Genomic DNA, 25633 nt, shown 5'->3' with positions numbered 1-25633 from the left:
GCACGCTGGACGCGCATGCGCGGCCGCCGGGCATTGTGGGACGCCGCGGCCCAGCCCGAGCCAGGCGGGTGGCCGTTTGTTCTGTGCGTGCCTGGGCCTGCGCGAGGTCGGCGGCCGGGCCCCGCTCTCAGCCTCGGCTCTCGGGCCCGCCCGCCTTTCGTTCGCTCTCCTCCACCTCATCCTCCTCTCCCCCTCTTCCCTCCTCCCGGGCGCGGCGGCGGCGGCGGCGGCGGTGGACCCGGCTCCCTTCCCCCTTCCCTCCCTCCCTCTCACTGTTTGTTGTGTGTTTGATGTGTTAAAGCAGGAGCGAGCGAGGCCCGAGAGCGCCATGAGCACGCCCACCGTCGTCCCCAGCGCCACGGGCCCGGGCCCGGGTCCGAGCGGCGGCGGTGGCCCGGGCGGCGGCGGCGGCGTGCCCGGGGGCGGCAGCGGCGGCGGCACCGAGGTCATCCAGGTGACGAACGTGTCCCCGAGCGCTAGCTCGGAGCAGATGCGGACCCTCTTCGGCTTCCTGGGCAAGATAGACGAGCTGCGCCTCTTCCCGCCCGAGTGAGTAGTGACCCCGTGGCCGTTGAGGGGGAGGGGAGAGACGCTGACCGGAAAATGCCCGCCGCGAGGGGGCGGGGGTCGTCCCCCAGGCCTCTCGAATGCCCCCTCCCGAGTGGCAAATCGACCCGAGGAACACGTTGGGGGAGAGTTAAAGAGCCCCGAGAACCGGGAAAAGGAGGGGGGTGGGCTCCTCACCGGGATTTCCCCTCCCCCACGGAGCAGAGGAGGAACCGGTCCTGAGGGACCCCGGGGCCAGTGAGGTGGGGTTTGGGAATTTAACGCGGCTGGAGGCTTATTTCGCCAGAGCCACTGATTTCGTGGCGCTTCTGCAGGGGCCGGAGGCGTGTCTTTATAATCTCGGACCTAGTTTCTCTTTTGTCTTTGTCCGAATATCTGGTGAAAGAGGATTCTGGGGTGCCCCGGGTGGGTTACTGAGATTTATGCTTGGGTTTGTTAGTTGTCTTTAAGCTTTTTAATGACTATCGAATTAGCACCTAGGGAAAGGTTAAAGAGTTCTTACAGATCTACAGGAGAAAGAAAGATTGGGGGCATTCTATTTAAGCATAATGGGTAGCATAGTGTTTGTCCCAGTCCTAAATTACTCTCTTATATGTCTGTCAAGTTAGGTCAGTTTTCTGAGCCTGTTCTCCATTCTTTAATGAAATTGGACTTTATCGTAGTGGAAGAGAAGCAGAACTGGTTTTGAATGTGATTTTATTTTCTTTTATTGGTGTTTATAAGTTTTTTTAAATGGCAGAAATAAAAAGTTAGGATAGAATTATGAGACTTCTCTGTAGCCTACCATAGTTCTCATAACCTTTGTCTCTGCGTTGTTGCTAAATCTTGAAAGCAAATTTGTCTCATTTATTTCTTTCATGATGTTTCTAAAGTCAGTGGGCCTCAATCATCCCTCCCCGTTCCCCCTCCCTTTTTTTTTTTTTTTTTTTTTTTGTTCTTCTGGACCTTTACAAAAAATTGTATTGAGGCTCGCAAAAGAACTTTAAGGGCCACCAATATTTACTATATTAGAAATTAAAACTCATTTTAAATATTATTAGTTTATTTAGAATAATAAACCCATCACGTTAGCATAAAAGAAATTTATGAGAAATGCATTTTCTGAATCAAAAAATAAGTGAAGAGGATATTTTTTGTATAGTTACAAATCTTTTTGATGTCTGACTTTAATAGATATATACAGTTCTCTGAACTGTATAAAGAAAACCCAGCCTCATACAGATGTGTAGTTGGGATAGGAAGGAAAATTGTAATGACCTTTTCAGATAATTGTGGATATTATTCTTTTGATACTGTACCTGAATTTTTAAAAAGATTAATTAGTATATCATCTGTTTTGAATGATTTTTTTTAACACATGAGCAATTTTGTAATTTCACACATCAATCAGTTGGAATATATAGGTAATGCAGATTTTATATATATTAATACACTTTATTATTCTATGTTGAAAATTTGCATTCATTAATATCACCAGTTTCATCAGAAAAGTCCTTAAGTTTTGGGAAGCTTGTCGAGCTAATGGCAGATGAAAATCTTCCAAGGTTCTGATTTTCTTTTCAAAGCTTCAGTTTTATCACTGGAAACATCTCTTTTCTTTGCTTAAAGTGATAATAGTCATGTCTTGCATTTTTTTAAAATGTCTGTAAAGCATACTATATAGTTACCAAGTCGGTCTTTTCACTTCTAAACTCAAGTTGCTTTTCCTCCAGACACATCTCTCATGCTTAATTATACAACAATTATGCTCTTATTTTTCATTTTTGTCATACACGGTATTATGAGGATATAACAGCATAGAAAAGAGGGGCTCGAGATTTAATAAATTTATCCTTTTTTTGTTTATTTCATCAAGAATTTAAACTGATTGATGTTTTTACCGGGTGTTTGTAGAGTCCGAAGAATACAGTGACTATTGCTAATAGTTTAGTGCCTGCCTTGATTGCACTTAAGGTATAGCAGTTTTACCTACCATTGCTTTGACACTGTTAGAGTGAGAGTGAATAGAAACATGGTCGTCCCATGATTAACCATGAGATTCAAAAATGTTATTCAATACTTTTTAATAGTACCATTACTATTAAAATAGTGTTTAGCGCTATTAAGATAATCCTGGAAATAATTAGTTGGTGCTGATAATAGACAAATCTTGACCAAAACCATGTCTAGCCATTAGTTTCATGGACAAGATAACCTTTCTTTCATTCCCAAATCCCACAGCTCCATTGTGCACTGGTGAGGTAATAGAAGTGAAAAATGCAAATAATGTTTTAGTGTCAAATAGTTCTAACTTGAGGACTCCAGACCACCTGGAGAGAACCTAGGTCTAGATGAGCTTATAAGAAGCCACTTCAGGGATTAATTTTCCCTTTATTTGATGAGGTTATTACTGATCTAAATGATGAAAAAATATTTAACTTATTGCTTGAGAGACTCTATTTTGTTTAGAAAAATGGCCACTGTGCTTGTAGTCAATAACATTTCCTGGTTTTTAAAAAAAAAAAAAAATGACATTGCTTGAGGGATTTAATCCACTTTCTGGAAATCAAGTGTTGTGTACTTGGTGTGAAACAAAAAGTACAAGTCATGGCTGAAAACACTGGAAAAGACGAGTCTTTCCTTTCATTTTTGATAACCTTACTGAAGAGTGATGCTCTACCTTCATGTGGTTCACACTAAGACACACACCTTTCGTTATAATAGTACAAGTAATCCTTGTACTAGAGGATTGTGCTATTGAGAAATTAAATCAAAGTTATACATCAGCACTGAACTTGTAGGAATTCAAAGGTACGCTTAAAAAAAAAAAAAAAAGCCTAGTACTTTATCCATGGTAAACATTGAGGAAATGTATGTTGAATTTGATGGCATTAGGTGATGGAGGTTCTGAGAGTTCTTTTTCCAAATAAAAAGAAAAAGTTCTCAAAATCAGGCACTATGATTTGACTCTACATTTATTTTTATTTAATCTGAACCTTAAAGTTAACTATTACCCTCTGCGCCACTGCAAATAACTTAATTTCAGTTCTCAGTGGGAGGCTAATCAGGAAATCTTACCTATGACAATATAAATGGGTGTCCTTTAAGTTTGCAAAGTTCTTCACAGATATTTGATTTGGGCCTTGTGCAAACTTTGTAAGTGTAGGTGTTGATGGTATATGGCATTTTACTTCATTTTGCAAGTACAGTAACTGAGGCTCAGAGCTCCTGACTTTTATCCCTGATCACAAAATAGTTAAAGGGTCCATATACACAATTTTTTTAAACCTGATTATCTTGGTTCCCAAGTCCTGCACTCTTGGGCAAATACTCACTTGCCCTCATTCAGGTGCTCTGGTTCCAGTTTTAGAAATATCCTTAAGATATTAAGAACATGACTCTCAACTGTGAAACCATAGTTGGATCTTCCCTCCCTCTGTTTTGTTTCTTTTCATCTGTTCCCCAGTCTAAACATTTTTAATTTATCTAGTCATTTTGTGATATCCAGCTTTTAAATTGGAGTATCATCATTTAGCCCCAAAACAAATAATTTAGATTGTATTTTGAAAGAGATTTGAGGATTCAATTCACCTATTTGACTTCTGATAAATAGAACAAAGTTAAAAGTAGCTTCCTTTCTATATGCTAAGCTTAATGGTAGTATAATTTAAAAATTAATTTGATAAGAGATGGATGTTTGGTATTTAGGGTTTCAGGTGCAAATTGATAATAGGCTTCAGGATTACATGTTACAACCTGGGAAATTATCACCTCTTTTACTACCAAAGAGGGACTAGGGACTCCAATTGAAAAATATTACAAATCTAGGATAAAACGAAATACTTTGAAATCAGAGCAGTGGAAATCAAATGTTTTGAATAGAAGAACCTAAAGATTGTTAGCCCTGTTCTGCTCTTAATCAGATTCTTGTCTAGCAGATAGCAATTCTCCTGTTTTTGAATTGTAGTGGATAAATACTTAACATTGTTAAATATTCAGATTTCCTTTTCCTTTGTGGTAATTAAGTGATCATTTTCAAATCAAAATTTGACATGTCTGACAAGGGACTTTTTTTTGTAAAAAACAAATGCATTCTTGAAATTAGGGAGATCCTGTTGTATTTCTTTTCCATGTAGATCAGTTGTGTTAAACTAATAGAATCAGAGCCCGATTCGTATATGAATATCCCAACCAATCACATTTTGATTTTGTTTAAAAGGTAATGTTCTCTGTATTTCTTTTTGTTTTTATTTTATTAAATGTTTCCTAATTGGTCAGATCATCCCTTAAGAGTAGCTTATTACATTTACAGTTGGCTGGTGTCAGTCATTTTTTTATTGATTCTTAACTGTTTTGATACAAATAAATTATTTCCATCTTGTCCTTAAATATGCTTTTAGGAGGTTTGTTTCCTTGTAATCATTTTCTCTCAAATGAATGCTTTGGACCAGGAAATCTATTAAGATCCCTTGGAGATCTAAATCTTATCTTCAGAGGTGTAGAAGGATAATGTGGTCTCACTTCCAGGGAGAATTTAAATCCTGGTCTGCTTACTCATCCAGTTCTTTTACCCAACCTGCCTTTTGGCGGTTGAGATAGTCCCTTAATTTTTGAATTCTGTCAAGATAAAAGGTGATCTTTCAGAGTGCTGTGGACCCTTATAAAGAAGAGTAATGTTCACTGGGGAAACAGTTAAATACTAAGTGTATTCTAAGATGAAAACTGTTAGCATTCAAAATTATTTTAGAAGCTAATTTCATTTTAAATTTCACGTTAGTCGCTAACTTCATTTAAACAGTTAAAGGAAAAGAATTCAGAGGGCTTCTCTTATTGAAGAAGACTAGGAAAAACTAGAAAAACCTGGGTTTAAGTCCTACCACTAATATTTATGTGCTATGTTCTCCCTACTTGTCTCCGAAGTTAGCTATGACCTACATTAGGAGAGACACAAACCTCAAGAATAATCTCTTGTCCTACCTCAAGTTCTTTGATCATTGATTTTTGAAGAGATTTATCGGCCGCCAGCTAACTTCTTTCCCTTTTCTGAAATATGAAAGCATAGTCCCACCACCACGCTTAAACATTGATCCAACAACTTTTATAAACATATTAAGATTCTCAAAATGCATTTAGACGGATTAGAATCAAAAGAGAGCAGCCTCACAGCAACATTTACATGATAGTTGATAACTATTAAATTACTTGCAAACAGTATAGATTAATTTAAATAGTTTGTTTTATTAAATATATATAATAAAGGGAGACAATGCAGAATGTCTAATGACAGATTTTGGTTTTTCTTATTCTGAGGATGACTTTTTTTTTTTTAAGACATATGCAGAATCAGCACAGCTAGAGTGTAAGTTTAGAGTAAACTTTTATATCATTGACAACAGTGAGCCACTGTTTGAACATGCAATAGTCACCTTCTGGTCATCTTATTTTAATTTGATATAAACTCAAGTTATAAATGATTGATTTCTTACCTTTAAAGTCAAAAGTAAAGCTAATAGTGCTCTCTGTAAATTTTGTAATGGTTTACTCAAGGAAGAGAAACGTTCTCCCTCTGAAGTTTACCACGATGAAGTTGATAAGTGAAGCTTTTCACTTTTCTTCCATCTATACCTCTTCCCAAAACCTTTGTGCCATTTGCTCTTAAGTTTATATTTGATTATAAATTTCTTTTGTGTCTATATCCTTATAGTCAAAAGTTTAAATGGAGGAAAGGGGTAGATATGTGAAACTTAGGGTACAGGCAAAGAAAATTGATTGCTGTCAAGATCCGTGATTTGTTATATTGGAAATTGAGCATTCCATTTGAGATCCATTTGCTATATCTATCTTCTTGGTTATTAATATATACCAGAATCTAAAATTTCATTATAGAGAAAATTTTGGGACATTTAATGAGTTGTCAAATTTTAAAGTAGAATTATATTTGTTATTTGGGAAATGCTATATATGAATTTAGTGTTATAGTTTATGAATGAACAGTATTTAGAAACCTTTGACTTCTGACAATTTTTACTTTTTCTAATAATGTAGTGCTATGATGACTAATCTTTTTTTCTCCATTGTTTTTCTCTCTTCCTCCCCCCCTCTCCCTCCGCCCCCCCCCCTTTTTCTTTTTTTTTTAGTGACTCGCCTTTGCCAGTCTCCTCACGTGTCTGTTTTGTAAAGTTCCATGATCCAGACTCAGCAGTTGTGGCACAGCATCTGACAAACACTGTATTCGTTGACAGAGCTTTGATAGTCGTACCCTATGCAGAAGGTTTGTGCTTTGTTTCACTGCCTATGTGGCCATCCTCTTGATGACCGTCTACCTCAGTCTAGTTTTGTAGAGTGAGTAATAGTAGCATGTTAAAAATCTAAGCAATTAACATTTTGAGACCCTTGGTATACTGTGGTCCATAGGTTTTAATTACATTATGGCCAATTTTTAGTCACACTTAATTCCGAAAATTAGAATCAGTTCCAATTTTTCTAGTTTAGCTTTTTATTAATAAAGATAAAATAACTGCCCTTAACTCTTAATTCCTAAAAGACACTTAGTGATTATCTTAATTGGTGTTGAGTTTAACCCCTCTTCCCCCATCCTTATAAAAAGATCCATAAAAACCAATAGTCTGTTATATGCACCTTCATATAGTTGCCTTTAAATAAATGCATGACTTGGAATTCCACTTTAATAACAAATGAGAACAGTCGCCATCACTTCCTTTCACTGATTTTTCAAATTAAATTTACCAAATTGTAGATTCCAGTATACCAAGGGTTGAATGATTGTGGTTTGTGTGAAAAGCCAAAAATTCCTTTAGGTTAGGTGCCAGAGGGGCACTGGGCATTTTATTTTATTCCAAGTTTTCTTGTTCAGCCTTGCTATACTTTATAGAATTTCACTAAATAATAAACTCTTCTCTCTGTTATTTGTGTGTGTGATTTTTGTAGTGGAGAAGGCAAATGCAAAGCCCTTCCAGATGACTGAAAAACAGTGGGTCCTCTGCCGCTACAGGGGATTCTAGACAATAACTAAAGGCCAGCAAGCCCCGCTCAAGCCCCCCAGGTGTTTTCCTGGTGTCACCAAATGTTAACCACATTTTCTCTCTTTTTACATTTTAGGCTGTTAAAGTAATTGGACAGGACAAAAGCAGAGGGGGGTGGATCTTAACAATGGGACAAGACAGCACTTTTACAGCCACAATTTGAAATTTAGGGCAGACTTGAATCCAAATGTACTTTTATTTGATTTATTTCTCTATAAATGTAGTACGTGGTTAAGAGAAAAAATGAAATGTAGAGTTACTGGAATGTAGGTAAATATGCATATTTGCTGCCAGGCATTAAAACAGCAATTTTTTTCCTTTGAACTCGAGGGCAGATAGCTTCTTGGTACTGTCTTTTCTAAAAAGAAGATGCCTTCTATCTCTCAGTATCAACCTGAAAAATTGTACAATGCCTGATAATTGGATATGCAGGTATCTAGTCCAGAAAACATGGGAGAGATTGATAATGTTTTTCTAAAGAAAAGTACCTTCATTTTCTGCTCCCAGCAAAGGCATGCTATCATATTCTGTCCATCTCAGTAATAAAGAGTAAGGGTCTGCCTGGGAAGAGTCTTCCCTGGGCTAGGATCCATTGCTGAAGCCTTTTTTATGCTTGTGCCTGGCACCCAAAGCAATCCCTAATGGGAGCCCAATGGATGAGTCTTTGTGCAGGTCTTTGGGACAAATGCACATAAATGATAAGTAAGGCCATTTTAGTGAAGCTTTTAAAAAAAAAAAAAAAAAAAGCTTTTGTTTGGAAAGTTTTCTACCCAGTTTTTCTAGATGCTAAATAAAATAGAGCATACCATCAAAATAGAAGCTCCTCATGTACAATTTTGAAGGGAACATTGTCACTTTTTTAGATAAGTTTTTTAAAGTGATTTTTTTTAAAGTATTGGATTATAGGTGTTTTTCATTTCAAAAACCTATTCTTGATGTATTTTCTCTTGTGCTGTGCAGTATTAATGTTGCCTGGCACCAGGTGTGTCACTGCACAAATGCTCATTCCCTCTCTCACAGCTCCACTCGGTTTTTAGCTCTTAACCTTTGGTGTTGGCAGTGTATTAGAATTGTACACACAGAGTTGATGGGAAGGCATAGCCTTAATTTGATAACACTGTGCTATAGAGAGATTTGGAAGGAACTCTTAATATTAATGGATTTGGGGATTATTTAGGTTCCTTGGTTAATGTTTGTTTCTTTTGTCTGTTTCTTTTTTCTTTCATTTCTACACATTCATGCAGTATTTCATGGTTCTATCAAAGCAGCAGTAAAAAAAAAACTCTTGACGCATGAAAATTAACTGGTGAGGGGCCTCATTGCTATTTTCAAATTGTAGTTTTATTTTTAAATAGTATTTTTTTAAAAAAAAAATCAGAGGATCGGATGCATGATTTTTTTTAATGGATGCAGATCTTCTCTTAGGTGTCTCACAATAAGTTCAAGAGGATTTCTATTTCTATTCTATTGCCAGAAATGTTGCAATTGCACTAATTTGAGATAGAGATGTTGATATATCTTTTATATATCCTCTTGAGACATAATTTTGCATGCAAAATTATCCCTTAATCTCTGTAGGTATGTTAATATATTGATGCATTAATTAGTGCCCAATATCCAAATGATCTTTTCCCCCTCTCCCTCCATAACTCTTGGTACCTAAATTGATGACAGCTCTGACACAAGCAAGATAACAGTGCTGTGTATTATACATTTGTTTATGTTATCGGCACTCTCAGTATAGGTGGAAGGAACCATTACCTTTATTTAACAGTGGTTTTTCTTTTTTGTTGTTGTGTTTTACAGTTCTTTTCCCTGGTTCAGCCTGAACTATATACCAGGCCCTGCTGAAAATACCACCCAACAGTTTTCTTCTGCAGCTTATCCAGTTTCTCTTAAGTGCCCTGTACATATTGTATGTTTTATGATGAGATGCAGTTTCTTAATATGTATTACAGAAATACTACTGGTATTTGCAAATATGTAGTTAAATTGTATTATTGAACTCTCATTTTGGGGGCTTGGGCACATTAACAGATTAATCCATCTATCTGTATAGGGCTTTTGCTGTTGGATAGGATTAAAATTGTCTACATGAGTATGTGTCTTATTGTAGGACCCTTATTAATATTTATGCTGAATACATAGACTAGGCATTTAAAATGGACATACTTGTCTTTTGTGGCTTCAAGAGTTTGGGCCAAAGTTTGCTTTTTAACTGGCAATATGTAGCAGCATTTTTTGGTACAGTTAGCACGGCACATGTTGGAACATAAAGCATTTCACTACTCAGGTAAGGAATGTGCCAGTCTGTACCCTTCACACACCCAGTGAATATTCAAAGATCTGCAGAGCCATTCAGATTCACTTTGAGTCAGCAAAAGCCCTACGCTTGATTCAACAGAAAATTTCCTTACATACCTTTCTTCTCTTTAATTTTTACAAAATTTGTATGGTAGGTGTAAAAAAAAATCATAGTGAACTGTGCCATATTATTAACCCCTAAATCAACCTTTTTTGTCTTGTGTATCTTGATTTTTCTGTGTGCTTTATAGTGAAGCAGCCGACACGAGTCGTGTTCATAAAACAGCTTTTGAAAGTTGAGAGCACACCCTGGAGAGCCGACTGTGCTTGCTTACCTTTGGTTCATGACTTAAAAATCGAGTACAGGTGATGACATCTTGGCAGTGTTAACAAAAAAGTAGTGTGTATTGTGCTATTTTTTTTTTACTCTAGAAACTTAACCATTTGTAGAGAAAAAGGAAGTCAATTTTTCACACATTGAAGTTTCATTCTGACATAAAATTAGTGATAAATATTAATAGAATTCAAGCTTTATATTTTAGCCAACATAAGTACTTTCAACAAACTCAGGTGGTGTATCAGGGAGACATTTTCTGGGTGTTTTTGTGTGTTTTCTGTCTTGAAAAAGAATGTATTCTAATGCATGGCTATCTCTCTGCAGGAGTTATTCCTGATGAGACTAAGGCTTTGTCTCTGTTGGCACCAGCTAATGCAGTGGCAGGTCTTCTGCCTGGTGGTGGACTTCTGCCTACTCCAAACCCCCTTACCCAGGTACTGCTCTTTGTCAATTCTGAGGAAATGAGAAAGGGAATGGACCCCATTAAGGGTTTTTAAGTTGTAGTCTTATAGCAACATAAGTGGTGAGAGTTAGGAGTCAGTCATTCATTCACTTTACTATCCTGTCTTAGAAATCTTACTGCAAATATAATTACTTTGCAAAAACTTTGGGGGGAAAATGTCAGGTGTTTAATCTACTAAAGGCAATTTATGCAGCCTCTTAACACCTGACATATAAGATACCAGCTGAAATAACTAGCACATGCAAATTAGGTCAGTAGGAACTCAGCATCTGGATGTGCTTAATGCTTTTTAAAGTGACTGATGTCAGATCTCTTGATTTGGTAAATTAATAGTTGTAACTATTTCTGAGTATAATTCATTAAGTATATATTTCTGAATATAATTCATCAATCATTTGGTTGAACTTACTGTAAGGAATTGTGATCCTGTGGCCTAGAATTCATAGGCTTAAAGTTTAGGGGCTGTCTTAGGCCAAAAACACCCTATAGGTGTTTTTTACTGTGCCCATTGCACAACACAAGGTCAGCACTGTGCTTCACAGACTTAAAAATCTTCATACCAGTTTAAAATATAATTTCCTTTCTCAGTAATTTTTGACATAATTCAAGGAATACAAAGCATTGTAAAGTAGTAAATAAAATTATCGACTTATAGTTGGCACAATGGAATAGATGACCCCAAAGAGACCCCAAAAAGTTTAGTTGGAAAATTTGGGTAAGATTAGCAGAATATAGAATTAATCCAGGAAAATTGCTGGCATTTCTGTGGCTGGAACTAACAGAAGAAATGACAAGTTGTTATAATCTAGATAATTATGGAATGCTGCAAGTATCTGAAAATTTACCTGCCAGTACATATGCATGATTTCCTTAAACACAGGGGGGAAAAAAAGAACTTTGATTAACTTGAACGATTCAATGTTTCTTGTAGGGTTGGGCTATAAAAGCATTCAAAAAACTAAATTTATTTCCAGCTAGAAGGTTTTATGATTGTTCCCAGAGAAGTTCTATAGCACTAGATAAAATCTGTTTGGAAGATTGAAAAATCTAGAGTCCTAAAGAAAATGAAAAGGCAAATATTGAAAGAAGTGTGCCGCCATCTCCATACTTGGGAAATAACAGGTGGTACCAAACTGTCGGTCCTGAATTTTTAAAAACCACGGTCTGGTTGGCTTGTCCTTGATGTTGGCTAAGCCTAAAAATTGAAGGAGGTTCTTGTGAGAAGAGGATTGGGAAAACTGGAAAAGGGGCAGAAATTAAGCTTCATACACCTCCTTAAGTCTTAGAGCTTTTAGAGGTTCATAGGGGGTTGACTTCAATTACGTGGTCACATGAAAAATGGAGGCAAGAGAAGTGAGATGCTAGTTATAGAATTCTTAAAGGTTAGGAAGATCAAAAGTGCTCAAATGAGATGATTTTTATTACCTAAAATTAGAGTTTTTAAATAGCTAAAGTTAAAGACAGTTAACATTTTCATTATATAGCAGCATAATAGAGTGGACCTCCAAGCCAGGAAGACTTTATGTCTCCTGGCACACACAGACCCCTTGGCCAGCTACATTCCCCCATACTTTCAGAGAATATGCTGATTTCAAGAAGTCTCTTTACTGGAAGTTCCCTAAACCAATGAAATTAAAGAGTTCCATTCCCTTGGCAAGATACGAAAATCATCAATGCGTACCACAGAGCTATTTCCTTATGAATAAATTCTACAGATCACTGAGAGAGGAAAGCTTACCAAAATAACAGGTTTTCAAAAGTGACCCAAAAATGTTACAGTAAAGGGCACTTGGAAGCAAGAAGTGGTTCAATATTTGCATATGTTTTTGGTTTTCCTAACAATCCCATAATAGACCCCAAGGAAGGCAGGAGAAAAAATTGAGCTCTGGAACTTTTATGAACATGGTAAATTGAAGCAAAATGATTGAATGGGGCAGGGGTACAGATAATGAATGAAATGTTAAATTGAAAGAAATCACAAAGAAATTCAGCAAAGGGGGAAAAATTTGGCATTTGGGCTAATACAGTGAAATAAACAGAACATGCAACTTCAGGTGAAGAGGTGATGTGGACTTAAGAGACACATACATCGTGACTATATGAGAATTTGTTTTATTTATATTTGTAAATAAGGAGTTTTTTCTTTTGCAGTTGAGGTGGCAGAGGGATGATGTAAGGGAAGAGAGGAGAGCAAATTAGGGTTGATGAAAAAGTAAAAAATTGAATCTGAATTTTTTTTTTTTTTGGTTTGTTTAAAGAAATATCGAATAGATATTTCTAACTATCACAACATAAATATAAAAATTACTGAAAGGCACTGAACCTCTGGAAAACTATAAAAGTAAAGAAAGGTACTCTTTAGGGGCAAAGGTGGGGGACTAGTATAGTAAAGTATTGGATACATTTTGAGGTCAGGTCATGTGACTTGATGTTTTTAAGTCCCATAAAACAGATATTAAAATACCTCTGTTCTGAGAGGCAGGGGGACTGAGGACATATTATGACTGGACTTTGGATTTCAGCAGTATAGGGAATTTAAGGTGAGAAAATGTCCTTTGGCAAGGCAGATAGCCCTGCTCCAGAATAACCTGCTGCCCTGCAGTCCTTGGGCACAACCGGCGTGGCTCAGAAGAAAAAGTAAGGCTGGCAATTGCACAGCCCTGCCTCACTTCAGTCCACTTCGCTTCATGACATGGGGTCGGCCTCCCTGATGCAGAACAAAGGACGGACAACACGCAATGACACTTTTGTTCCCGGGCTCTTGGCAGAGGTGAACCCAACAATTCCTTGGAAAATGCTTTTCGGTTGGCCACCATAGTGGGGCTGTGCTCCCCAATAAAGCAAATTATTATCTGTGATCGTGATTATTCTCCCAGTTCGTGTCAGAAATAGGACTTGGAAGGTAGCTCTCTGATGCCATGTTATCTGTTGATGTTTTTACCCAGTAGATCTTTTTTCAAGCCATTGAACGAATGGCATCAGTTTTTTTATTTTATAAATTTTTGGAGTTATGTTGTAGCAAACTTCAGAAAAGACCCATGCTCTTGAAGTAGCTTTATAAAAAGTGTATTTCAAGCATATTGCAGTCATCAGAAATTTTTGTTAAATTGTTCACAGTATTTTTGTTGGGAATTTATATTTCCAGCCTGTAGGACTTAAATAAATGCTAATCCCTGTTTTCTTCCAAATTAGCAAGTAAGGAGTTAGTTGTATTTACTTTGGTTTCAGGGAGCAAGCATGGGAAACACCAGTCTCTTTCTGATCCCAAGCATTTTGTCCTGTTAGTTGGTGGGGGGAAGAGGGGAATCTAAAAAATGGCTGGGAATTAGAATAAAGAATCTTGAAAAGGCTCTTTGAGTTGAGAGCTGAACCCCCGGGTAAATATATGCAGTAAAAATGACTATAAACACTTGATTTGCAAGAATTGTGAAATTGTAGAGCTGGCTTGAGTCCATCTACAAGTGGAAATCAAGGTAATGGAAAGGGGAATGTGGAAAAATGCGCCTGGAGCGTGAGGCTGTTGATCTAAATATGGAATATTTGACAAGAATTTGAGTTTTCTGCTGCATGATCTTTTTAGATTTGTAACATTGAGGATATCTTTCAGTCATGGTTTTGAGACCAGTGGTTTGTGTGCTGCAGCTGACTCAATGGCAAAGGGTCTGTACGGGTTGGTTGAGTGTCTTTTCGGTCCCTAGACGCCTCCCTTTTGTCCTCCACAGATTGGTGCTGTTCCTCTGGCGGCTTTGGGGGCCCCTGCTCTGGACCCCGCCCTTGCTGCTCTCGGGCTTCCTGGGGCAAACTTGAACTCTCAGGTAGAGTTTCCTTTTTCACTTGGTCTTTTTCCTGATTTATCAATCCTCAGTCAAGAAGGTTTCATTTCTGTGATCCTTGTTTTGATCATCTGGTGTAGTATTAGTTATGTGCTTCATGTAAACTTGAATATCATGAAGCCCCAATGGCATTTAGGGTTAGCGGTGTCTCCCACTTGGGATTGCAGCGTCTGTAGCTGCCAGTTGTCTCAGCGTCAGCAGTTTGGGCTAGGGACGGAGACCAGTGTGCACATTCATTGCTGTGAAGGGTGGCTTATGCATCTTACACGTCAGTCAGTTTGGGTCTATTCTTTGCTCTTCCATATATTGTTCTCCAAGATAGTTTGGGGTGGGAAATTCTTTTATAGGACCATTGCTATTTAAGAATTAATGCATCATTAGCTAATGAACTTGGGGTTTTTTAATTTTTAAATTGTTCTATTCTCACCACCCCTTAGAGGACATACCTAAATGAAAACTGTCAACTCATCCTGGGAGGGAGGTGGAGTGGTGGCCATTTCATGTCAGCTGTGTCTCTGGGATTGTAAAGCCAATATACAGTTATATGACTATCAGGGGATGAATCTTCAATTATGAGATAATACATTCTTTTTTTCAATGTCCATTTTACAGTCTCTTGCTGCAGATCAGTTACTGAAGCTAATGAGTACCGTGGATCCCAAGTAAGTTTTTCTGTAATGCATATTGAAGTGTGTGAGGACAGAGTGCATGTTTAGGGCCTAAACTATTTGGGGGGGGGGGGGACTTATATAGCATGTTAAGTTAATGTTATATTTCTTGAACTTGGAGTGTTTGCAAGAGATTTCCTAATTTTACCTATGTAAGTAATTCTTATTTGCAAAATCTGCCTTATGTGGATTCATAAGCTGGCAACCAAATTATCCTAGGTACAGTTAATTATTTGTGGATCCAAAGCATTTTTTAGGAGTAGGATTATTCGATTGGTTTCATGGCATGGCCTTTAAAAGCCCAGGTAAGATGGAGAATATGCTGAAGCAATTGGGATGGCAGTTACTTTCATTCACAAAAATACCTTAGTTTAAAAAATTGATGTGGTGAAATTTTAAATCAGGTTTTATGATGTGACAGTTCAGTAGAAGAGTAACTGCGATTTTTTAATTATTATTCTAGTCTTGTTTTCAAAACATAATAGCTGATACTTGTATTTGTGGGGAAATTTCTGCAAAGGGAACGTTTATCTAGTGGTCCCAAAAAGTCTTTGTGTAGTATCAAGCTACATTTTGTATTTGTGGGTCAGATGTTGATTTAACATCAGGGCTTTGTTCTTTAGGTTCCTTCAAGATGACTAAGGCTCTTGACATAAAAATCCTAGCTTTAGTCACTTCTCAATGGACCCCCAACCCACTTTTACCCAATCAGTCGTCAATAGTAGTAAACAGGCACTGTACTAAAGTTCTGCAGTTACCAAAAAAAGAGAGAGAGAGAGAGAGAGAGAGGAAAAAAGGCAGCTTGGAGGGGGAAGAGAGGGATAGACAAAGCAGTCTTGAGTCCTGAGGGAGTATAGCCAAGTGGGAAAAGACCACCACCCCCGCCACTGACATCTGGGTTTGGAGCTGCCCAGTGATGAGATGTTCGCAACTGCCCCTGCGCAGTGCTCTCATGCCTCACTGTCCAAGGCATTGGGGGAGCTTTGTGTGTTCTCTAGTGGGCAAAGTTGGATTGGAAGTTGCCACTTTAAAATGGGTTTCTCCCACCCCACCTCCCGGTCTCAGATATAGCTCTTTGGTTTCAGATTGAACCATGTAGCTGCAGGCCTTGTCTCCCCAAGTCTGAAATCTGACACCTCGAGTAAAGAAATTGAGGAGGCCATGAAAAGAGTGAGAGAAGCGCAGTCTCTGATCTCTGCCGCCATCGAGCCAGGTGAGTCCGGAGTGGGCGGCTGTGTGGTACACTGACTGGACTCAAAAGTTGGAAAAAGACTCCTTTCTGAGTTCAAATCCTGCTTCAGAAATTGAGCTTTGTGAGTCTGGGCAAGTCAGAAGTCACCATTCTGATCTTGCAAATTTGCGGCTATTTTAATAATATGTGAAAAAATGAATGGGAGAAAATAGATGTAGCAGTATTAGCAGTAGCAATTCATGATACAAAGACAAAAGCTAGAAGGGAAAACATTTGGTTATAGCCTGTAGGTGGGGATGCCTTGGGTGTGCAGGGCCAAATTTCAAATAGAGATCTGGGGCAAGCATCCTTACAGTTTGTGGGTTCCTCTCATTTTAATAATAAACAGACCCCTTGTTAGCAGTGAGCAACATATTTCTTGTTCCATCCTGTGTCTTTCAGCTCCGACCCCATGGTTTTCTCATGAGCATGAGCTCCTTCAACAATTCTGAGTCACTACCTTACTTAGATTGGCAAATGGACCAGAAAAGGGAGAAAGACAAATGTTGGTGGGATGTGGGAAAGATGAGACATTAATGCAGAATTGTTTCACAAATGTAAGAAAAACCAAGACGGCAGTGAGAGGAAAGATGGCAAATTTACAATAAGAAAATGGCTATTTGAAAAGATACTGTCTCTGAGTTCTTAAGACATGTCATGATACTCTTCAGCATACTTGTGAACCCAGAACTTCTTTTTCCTTTCTATTTCTAGATAAGAAAGAAGAAAAACGAAGACACTCGAGATCCAGGTCACGTTCCAGGAGGAGGAGAACTCCTTCATCTTCCAGGCATAGGTCAGAGCGCTATTTCCCTGCCATTTGCATTTGCTAAAGTGCTCTTTCATGTGTCATCCCCTTTTCAGGTCCCTTGCTGAGCATTCGTAGATTTTCCAGGATGCTGATTGCATAGACACCAGAGCAGGTAGTCTGTTCAGAGCAGGAAAACAAAATATCTAGCTTTGTGAGCATCTTAAAGCTCAGTGAGTTTGAAACCATACTGAGTGACTTGATCCTTCCCTTTTCATTGACCAACACCGCAATCTCCAGTCACTCGGATTTGCAGCTTGGGGATCATCTTTGTCCCACCGCTAATGTCCCACTTAGCCATGACACTACCAAAACATTTGCCTGCATGATAATCTCTTGGAATGCCCCTGTCTTTCTACTCTGGGGGCTTTTGCTTGAGTTGAGGCCTTTCATCACTTCCCCATGATTCGATCATGTTGGATTCCTAGGGACCCCCTAGACCATATTGTCCCCAGAGTTTTCTTGGTACCTGGGGGGATTGCCATTTCCTTATTCAATGAGCTAAGACAGATTAAGTGACTGTCCCAGGCACACAGCTCCTGGGTGTCGGAGGCCAATCTCAAGGGTGCTCTCTCCATCCAAGCCACATACGTGCACCTTTCATCTGTGGGCTGACGTCGGAGCCTCTCTGCTGTTCTCCCTGCACTCGTTGCTGCAGGACACCATCAGTGGTGTCTGCGCCATTCTAAGCATGTACCCAGCATGTCCTGCCCTTCTCAGGGATCTACTTCTAGGTTAAACATGGACAGCCTCCTGTACTTTATCATCCCACCACCCACATGGGGCATTTCAAAAAAAAAAAAACAATAAACATGATAGGACTCTGTTCCCTTTGGAGACCTGGATCAAGCTCCTTATAAATGGATGATGAGCAGAATGACCTAAACAGGGGACCTGTTGAGGATCTTTTTAATCATATATTCTAGAATTTTTGCCAGGCTAAATCTTAGTAGATCGTTACAGTTTTTCGAATGTGACAAAGTGCACAAATGTAAACATTGAGGAGAAGCAATATGGTTGAATGCAGCAGTTGAGGTTTAAAAAAAAGGTTTTATTTGGACGGCAAACCTGATCTGAATCCAATCAGTACCCCAGGCCAATAGTTTTCTGGCTCTTGGTCAGCTTGATCAGGCCATGCCCTAGAATGTAGAGCTTCCAGAGAGAAGTGGAGACCATGGTGTCCCTCTGGAGAATGGGAGGGCAATCTGAGAGGGTCTGACCAGGGGGAAGGATGGGGCCAGAAGTTGCCTGGCATGGATGGTCAGTGCTATAGAGCACTGGCTCGGACTTTTGTGTCATGGACAGAGTTAGGTGGCCATTGCAACCTCTGGCACTCACCGACCCCTAGCTTGGGTCTCCTAGGCTTGTGAAAGTTCAATAGCCAAGAGCCATTAAATGGCCAGGACTGAGGGGCATGAAAGAGCACTGAGCCCCTTGAGTAATTTATCTATTACTATTACAAAATGTGTATTCATTGTCTTTGATGCTCTGGAAAATAGATGTTTTAAACTTGAGTGTGATTTCTTGGACTCAAATAGTCACCTTGTGGCTTGTTCCTATTAAGACGGTCAAGAAGCAGATCCAGAAGGAGATCACATTCTAAGTCAAGAAGTAGACGACGATCCAAAAGTCCACGACGGAGGAGATCTCATTCTAGAGAGCGAGGCCGAAGATCCAGGAGCACGTCAAAGACCAGGTACGGGCCGGAGCTACGCCCCGGTGTTCTGGGAGGAACTTGGCCATTCGTTTGGAGACATGGTTTATAAGGGAATCGGAATTGGTACAGAACCATAGAACCTCTCCACCCTGGCCTCCCATGGGTCTCTGTGCTGGCCAGGGGCCAGGGTTAGAGAAGCAGGCATGTGGTCAGGACCCGGAGGGCTCCCCTCACTGGGGCATTGGCGATCCCAGTCTAGTGTGCTCCCCTAAATATTCTTGGTTCACAAAAGACTCTGCCATGGCAGCAAGTTTCCCCACCCTTCCCCTGTCTCGTTAAGGATGCCCCTTTAAGAGGCCCAGGAACAGCAGTGACTGTTATCATCCTTCTGCCTTTTTAGAGACAAAAAGAAAGAAGAAAAAGAAAAAAAGCGTTCAAAAACACCCCCCAAGAGCTACAGCACGGCACGGCGGTCACGGAGCACGAGCCGGTGAGTGTCCTACTGGGCCTTGAGCCACAGTGTGGGCGCCCTCTGTCCCAGTGGACCTGGGCGGCTGTCCTGGGACCCCTGTGGTCTGCTGCCAATTTGGGGTTGCCCCTCCCCTGGACCCGGCATTTGTTTCTCAGATTCAGAGGAGGTTTGGGCAGCTTGGTCTGTGTTCGGCCCCAGCTCTTGGCCTTAGGCTCCTGGTACCACCAAGGGTGTTTGTAAGTTAGTCCCCACACTGGTCCATCAGCTGCCTCCTGGCAAAGTCCCCACCTCTTGGTGACCCACCCCCTTAGAGAGGGGACGAGGGCATTGGGCTTTGTAAGATCGGGGCTCATGAACTTCCTTAATTGGGGCTGGCTAGACGCCTGGCACAGGCGCACATCAACACATCGATGGCAATCTCGGGCCGAGCTCTCAGTCTGCAGGAACTAGTGATCATGGTCCCAGAGTGGGGCAGTTGGGAGGAGGGAGGCACTCAGGACAGCCGGGAGCCCATGGAGGCCTCTGGGAGAGCACGGGGGGACGAGAACTCATGTCAAAGATCAGAGGTCAGGATCAGGACCTAGCTGTGTCTGGTGAGAAAAGTGCTTTTCTTGGCCAGGGTTGTGACTGGCAGAGTGGTTCTGTGCAGACTGAGATGGGAAGCACCTCAGGGGCACAGGAGAGGGGGATGGTGTTAGGGGCATCGCCTTGGTAACAAGGCCTTTGGACAGAAAAGCCTGGGCGTGGCTTGAGGTTGGCAACTCTGACTCGATGTCCATGGAGTCTCCGGCTGGAGGAAATGTTGGAAATGGCTTTGTCCAAGGCCCAGTGAAGCCTCCTGGTAGTGTGACTTTGCCTTCAGGGCCTTCTGCCTGGAGGGGTGTGAGGGATGAAGGGTTCACTCTGGGAATCACATTCTCACCTGCTGGAGTTGGGCTTTGTTGGGCCCAAATGCATCTGGGCTGAAGGTGCGGAGGAAGAAGGTTAATGGAGGAAAGAATCCAGAAGGGCCTCCAAGAGGAGCCACCATGAAGAGTTTGGGGTCTTGCCTGTGGAGATGAGCCTGGGAGTCAGCATTTCTTCCTGGGGCAGTGGGCAGCCATGGAGGCAACTGGAGAAGCATAGGCGCTGTGCCTGGTCTTAGGGTGACTGTTGGGGGAGGTGGGTATCTTCAGTCCAAGGAAGAGGCGGCGGTTAGGGTGTTCTCATGGTCTGAGAGCTCCAGAGAGGCCTGAGGACCTGAAGGATCCTGCAGATCGGAACCCTAGAACCCAGCTATACTTGGGGCCTATGATGGGGATCCCCCAACAGGGAAGAGGAGAAGCCTTGCATCAGGAAGACTGGGATCAGAAGGTGACGTTTTGGGCTCACTCAGCTTCTGTCCCATCCTGGTCTCTACACTGGGCTTTGGTTTTCCAAGTGTCTGTGCTCCAGCTCCAGCCGAGGAGGGATACCCTCTCCCTCCTTTGTCATGTCACTCTCTGCAGGGGGGCAGTGTACCCTCCCCTTCCGCTTCCTTCCCATCCAGTATGTCGCCTAAAAACTAAACAGCAGCACTTTCACATGGGGAAAAAAAGACTGCCTACAGATGTGGTTGTTCAGTAATAAGCAAATAGAATGGCTTTTAAGCTGCCAAAGGACCCTTGCTAGGAGCGGGCCATAAAGGGACCTTTGAAAGTCAACTTCAGCATTGCCAATTCACGGGTGAGAGAAGTCTCAGATCCCCCATGGGTGCTCAGCCATCCGGCCTGGAGGCTGACCCGGGCCTTCTTGTGCTCATCTGCTACCCACAGAATCTCGTAAGAGCTGTCATACAGCAGGACTGTGCGGGGAGGGAAGGGAAATGGCCTTAGAAAATAATCAGCCAGGGCCCTGACACCATACTGGGTGTTACCTGTTGCTGTCTAGTCTCCTGTCCTAGGTGAAATCAGAAAGGAGCTGTGCCTTTGGGATGGAGGATTGAGAATAATTCTTCGGAGCCTTTTTTCTCTGTCTTAAAAGAATAGTGAAGAGTTGACTCACGGCTGTTTGGTCCAATGGCCTTTTAAAGCTCCTTTGAGTTTTGTTTATTTTTAAAGACTAAACCTTCGTCTCGTTGGCTGTTTTTGGTTACACAAAAAGAATGAATTCAGCCATATAGCATAGTGTCTATGATAGAGGACCAGTCCTCAAGTCAGCATGACCCAAGTTCAAACCTAGCCTCAATTTTTTTTTTATCCCAATTACATGTAATGAATAGTTTTCACTTTTCATCGATGTAAAATTGGGCATTTAAAATTTTTCCCATTCACTCGCTTCTCCCTGAGACAGCAAGCGATCTGATGGAGGTTGGTACATTAAACGCAACAAAGATGCCTGTACTAGTCTCGTTGGGGGGGGGGGCAGAACAAAAGGGGGAAATCACAAGATAATGAAAACAAAGTGAAAAATGTCTGCTTTGATCTGCACACTGTCCCCATAGCTCTTTGGATGTAGGCAGCGCTTTCCATGGCAAGCCTGTGTTTCCCATCATTGATTACTAGTGACATGAGCCATGTCCATCAGAATCATCATCTAATCTCGTTACTGCTGTGAACAATGAAATCCTGGTTCTGCTCGGTTCGTGTCAGCGTCTCCAAGCCTCTCTGAAATCTTGATGGTTGTTTCTTACAAAATAACAATATTCCCTAACATTCATATGCCACACTTTATTCAGCCATTCCCCAACTGAGGGGCATCCACTCCCTTGCCAGTTCCTTGCCACTACAAAAAGCTACTGCAAACATTTTTGCACGTGTAGGTCTTTGTCTTTTTTATGATCTTTTTGGGATATAAACTCAGTCACTGTTGGGTCCAAGGACATGCACAGTTGGATAGCCTTTGGGCATAGTTCCATATTGCTCTCCAGAATGGTTGGATACATTCACAACTCCATCAACAATGCATCAGTTGCTAAGTGAAATGAGCAGAACCAGGAGATCATTATACACTTCGACAACGATATTGTATGAGGACATATTTTGATGGAAGTGGATTTCTTTGACAAAGAGATCTGAGTTTCAATTGATAAATGACGGACAAAAGCAGCTACACCCAAAGAAAGAACACTGGGAAACGAATGTGAACTATCTGCATTTTTGTTTTTCTTCCTGGGTTATTTATACCTTCTGAATCCAATTCTCCCTATGCAACAAGAGAACTGTTCGGTTCTGCAAACATATATTGTATCTAGGATATACTGCAACATATCCAACATATAAAGGACTGCTTGCCATCTAGGGGAGGGGGTGGAGGGAGGGAGGGAAAAAAAAATCAGAACAGAAACGAGTGTCAACATAAAGTAATTATTAAATAAAAATTAAAAAAAAAAAAAAACAATGCATCAGTGCCCCAGTTTTCCAACTTTCGTCATTATCATTTCCTGTCAGCCAATCTGACAGGTGTGTAGTGATACCTCAAGAGTTGTCCTAATTTGCATTTCTCTAATCAGTAGTGATTTACTGACTAGATGGCTTTAACTTTTTATTTCAAAACTGTTTGCATCCTTGAATCATTTATCAATTAGGGAATGATTTGTATTCTTAGAAGTTGGACTCTTTTTTTTTTTTCTACATAGTTCAAAAACGAGCTGCTCTTTTTGATAGTTGCATTTTAATCTAGGGAGAGTCACATAGCCTTAGTTTATCTCAGTAGTTTGCCCGTCATCATCCTCACCTTCTGTGTGTAGTTGCCAGGATCAGTTGGGAGAATAATTGATTGTAAAGCAATTTCACCCTGTACTGGTTCTAGCCGCGCTATTGGTTTATTTTAGGAGAATTCATCGCACCACTTTTCTGACTTCTGGTTTTCTTTAGACAAACATGACTGTTGGGTGACCATTTTGTACTCACCATAGTTTTTGATAGTCACTGGGATCTTTTCAGAATGAATGGTTGTTACCAGGCGTCTGGGATAAATGAGGGAAGGGGGGCAGAGAATGATGATGGCCGCGCCAGTGGCTTTAGGAGCGCAGGCCTGAATTTGAGATTTTGGCTGGGAACATGGGGCTGTGGGACAGCTTTGGTGCTTAGGGACAGAGGGTCACGTGGTCCGTGAGTCGGGGGCAGGGCTGTGGGGGCGCTTCACAGGCCAGCATATTTATATCCTTACAGGGAGAGGCGGCGTCGGAGGAGCCGAAGCGGGACGCGGTCCCCCAAGAAGCCTCGCTCTCCCAAGAGGAAGCTTTCGCGGTCGCCCTCACCCCGGAGGTGAGCGCAGGGGCAGCTGGGGGGAAAGGGGACACTGTGAGGGCACCGGCCTTTGTGATTTTCTCATGGTTTTCTGTTTGGTTCCAGACATAAAAAGGAAAAGAAAAAAGACAAGGACAAAGAGCGGCGCGATGAGCGCGAGCGCTCCACCAGCAAGAAGAAGAAGAGCAAAGACAAGGAGAAGGAACGGGAGAGGAAATCTGAGAGTGACAAGGATGTCAAAGTAGGTCTAGGGGATGGGGCCCTGGGGGTGGGGCCTTGAGGCAGTATGGATGGGGGTAGGGCCGCCCCTCCTGGGACAGACTTTGACTTGGCTTGTGCTTGTGGGCAAAGCAGGTGACAAGAGATTACGATGAGGAGGAGCAGGGCTACGACAGTGAGAAGGACAAGAAGGAGGAGAAGAAGGCTCCCGAGGGGGGCTCCCCCAAGCCCAAGGAATCCTCGGTGGAGAAGGGCAGCGGGGACTCCCTACGTGAGTCCAAAGTGAACGGCGACGACCACCACGAGGAGGACATGGACATGAGTGACTGAGGCCCGGCCCGGCCGTGCACATGCCTCCGTGTCATTCCCCGCCTGGTCTCTGTCTGCCCCGTGTGTTACCCCAAACCTAGATGTGTCGAGCTCTGAGCTCCCAGTGGTCGTCCAGCTCCCGATCCTCTGGGTCACCCCTCCTGGGGATGGCGTCGGCCCCCTGTGCTGGGGGGCTGCGGGGGGCCACGAGAGTGACCGGCTGCATGCATCTCCAGCAGGCATGGATTGTGGATGTTGTATGATCTCTCCTCCCTTATTAAATAAGCTCACGTAGACGATTTCTAGAGTTTGATTCCTTACAGTACTAGAGCCGTATAGGGAATGCACTGATTGCATGTTAATTGTGGCAGGAATATCCTCAATGTCTCTTCGAGTCTACATCATAACATGAGAATGGAGTCTGCTTAGGGCCTTCGGTGGGTCAGTGTGATCAAATTAACATTTCATCCGTAACATCGAGAATCTCCTTGGAGCCTCGGGGCTGATTTTTTTTCTGTGCGTTTTGGTTTGGCTTTCAAAGGTTAAAGATGCACTAGACCTTTTTTTTTTTTTTTTTTTTTTTTTTTTTAAATTAGGGTTTTTTAAGTTTCTTCCTTCCCCCTTCTGTCACCCACCCTACCAACCCCCACCAAAAAAAAAAAAATCTGGTAGCAAATAGCATATTTTGAAATGGAGTTCTGCAATTTTCCCTAATCTCGATTCCATTGGAAGTTGAGATTTCTTGTATTAATTTATCAGTGCCCATCTTTAAAACTTACCTTGTACTGATCTTCCTTCATACCGTTGTACAGTTTTTTGCTTTGTTTTTCTTTTGGTTCTTAACTGTTTAGAACTCATTGTTGGGGGGAGGGAAGGTAGTGCATTTTTAATTGACATTTGTATGCTTTTAAAACAAGTCTCCTTGATAATGTCCTTTTTATTTGATCTCAAGTTGTATAAACTAATTTGTGTTAACTGTCCCTGCAGTAGTAACCCCACACATCCAGTGACTCCAGGTTATATGCATAGTTAGGCAAGCTGTTTTCTTAGTTACCCCGTTCCAGAGCTTTTACTTTTGTGCAGGTAAAAAACAGAAGTAGGCGACATACAGTCCGTGCCATGTTGATGTACAGTTTCTGAAATTGTTTTACAAGACTTTGATAATAAAACCCTGAAACTTAAGCTCAAGTTCCTGTAAAACTGTACTTGTATTTATTTACACTTTTGAATGTATGAAATTTACCTCATCCACCTAAGGAGTTTGGTTCTCCCTCTGTGCGCTGGGAACAAGGTTCCGGATGACCATGTTTATCTCTGTCAATCAAGAGGGCGGCACCCGAAAACTCGAATTGTTTTGTGTGAGAATTTTCCTGTCTTTTTTTTTTTTTTTTTTTTTTTTTTAAGTGGGAGGTGGGAAGGCGATACAATGGTGAGCCTTAATGGTCTGTTGTATTTCTTCATTAAGGAATAACCCCCTCCCTGGCTAACACATTTGATATTTTCAATGAACTCTGAACCCTTGCCTCTCTCTGGAA

At 41.3% G+C, this 25633-nt stretch overlaps 1 protein-coding gene and 1 long non-coding RNA gene across 3 annotated transcripts; both read left to right on the top strand.

The window, feature by feature from the left end:
- Positions 1–313: 313 nt before the first annotated feature.
- Positions 314–25286, top strand: SRSF11 (serine and arginine rich splicing factor 11). 2 transcript variants are annotated; one of them, XM_051999438.1, is made up of 12 exons: positions 314–549; positions 6684–6817; positions 10555–10664; positions 14416–14508; positions 15139–15188; positions 16280–16407; positions 17140–17221; positions 18798–18929; positions 19291–19380; positions 23493–23588; positions 23676–23811; positions 23925–25286. In XM_051999438.1, the coding sequence occupies exons 1-12, from the start codon at positions 329–331 to the stop codon at positions 24117–24119; spliced, it is 1467 nt and encodes a 488-aa protein (XP_051855398.1). In that variant the 5' UTR covers positions 314–328; the 3' UTR covers positions 24120–25286. The 2 variants fall into 2 exon arrangements, with proteins under 2 accessions (XP_051855398.1, XP_051855397.1); XM_051999437.1 differs by having other exon boundaries at positions 23922–25286.
- On the top strand, positions 7616–9687 carry LOC127563165 (uncharacterized). Its single transcript, XR_007953906.1, has 2 exons — positions 7616–8895; positions 9396–9687. It is a non-coding gene; the product is annotated as an uncharacterized LOC127563165 (long non-coding RNA).
- Positions 25287–25633: the final 347 nt, after the last annotated feature.

Source organism: Antechinus flavipes, chromosome 4, assembly GCF_016432865.1.
Source record: "Antechinus flavipes isolate AdamAnt ecotype Samford, QLD, Australia chromosome 4, AdamAnt_v2, whole genome shotgun sequence".
In the NCBI taxonomy this organism is placed as follows: domain Eukaryota; kingdom Metazoa; phylum Chordata; class Mammalia; order Dasyuromorphia; family Dasyuridae; genus Antechinus; species Antechinus flavipes.
This window is presented reverse-complemented; position numbering and strand designations above follow the sequence as displayed.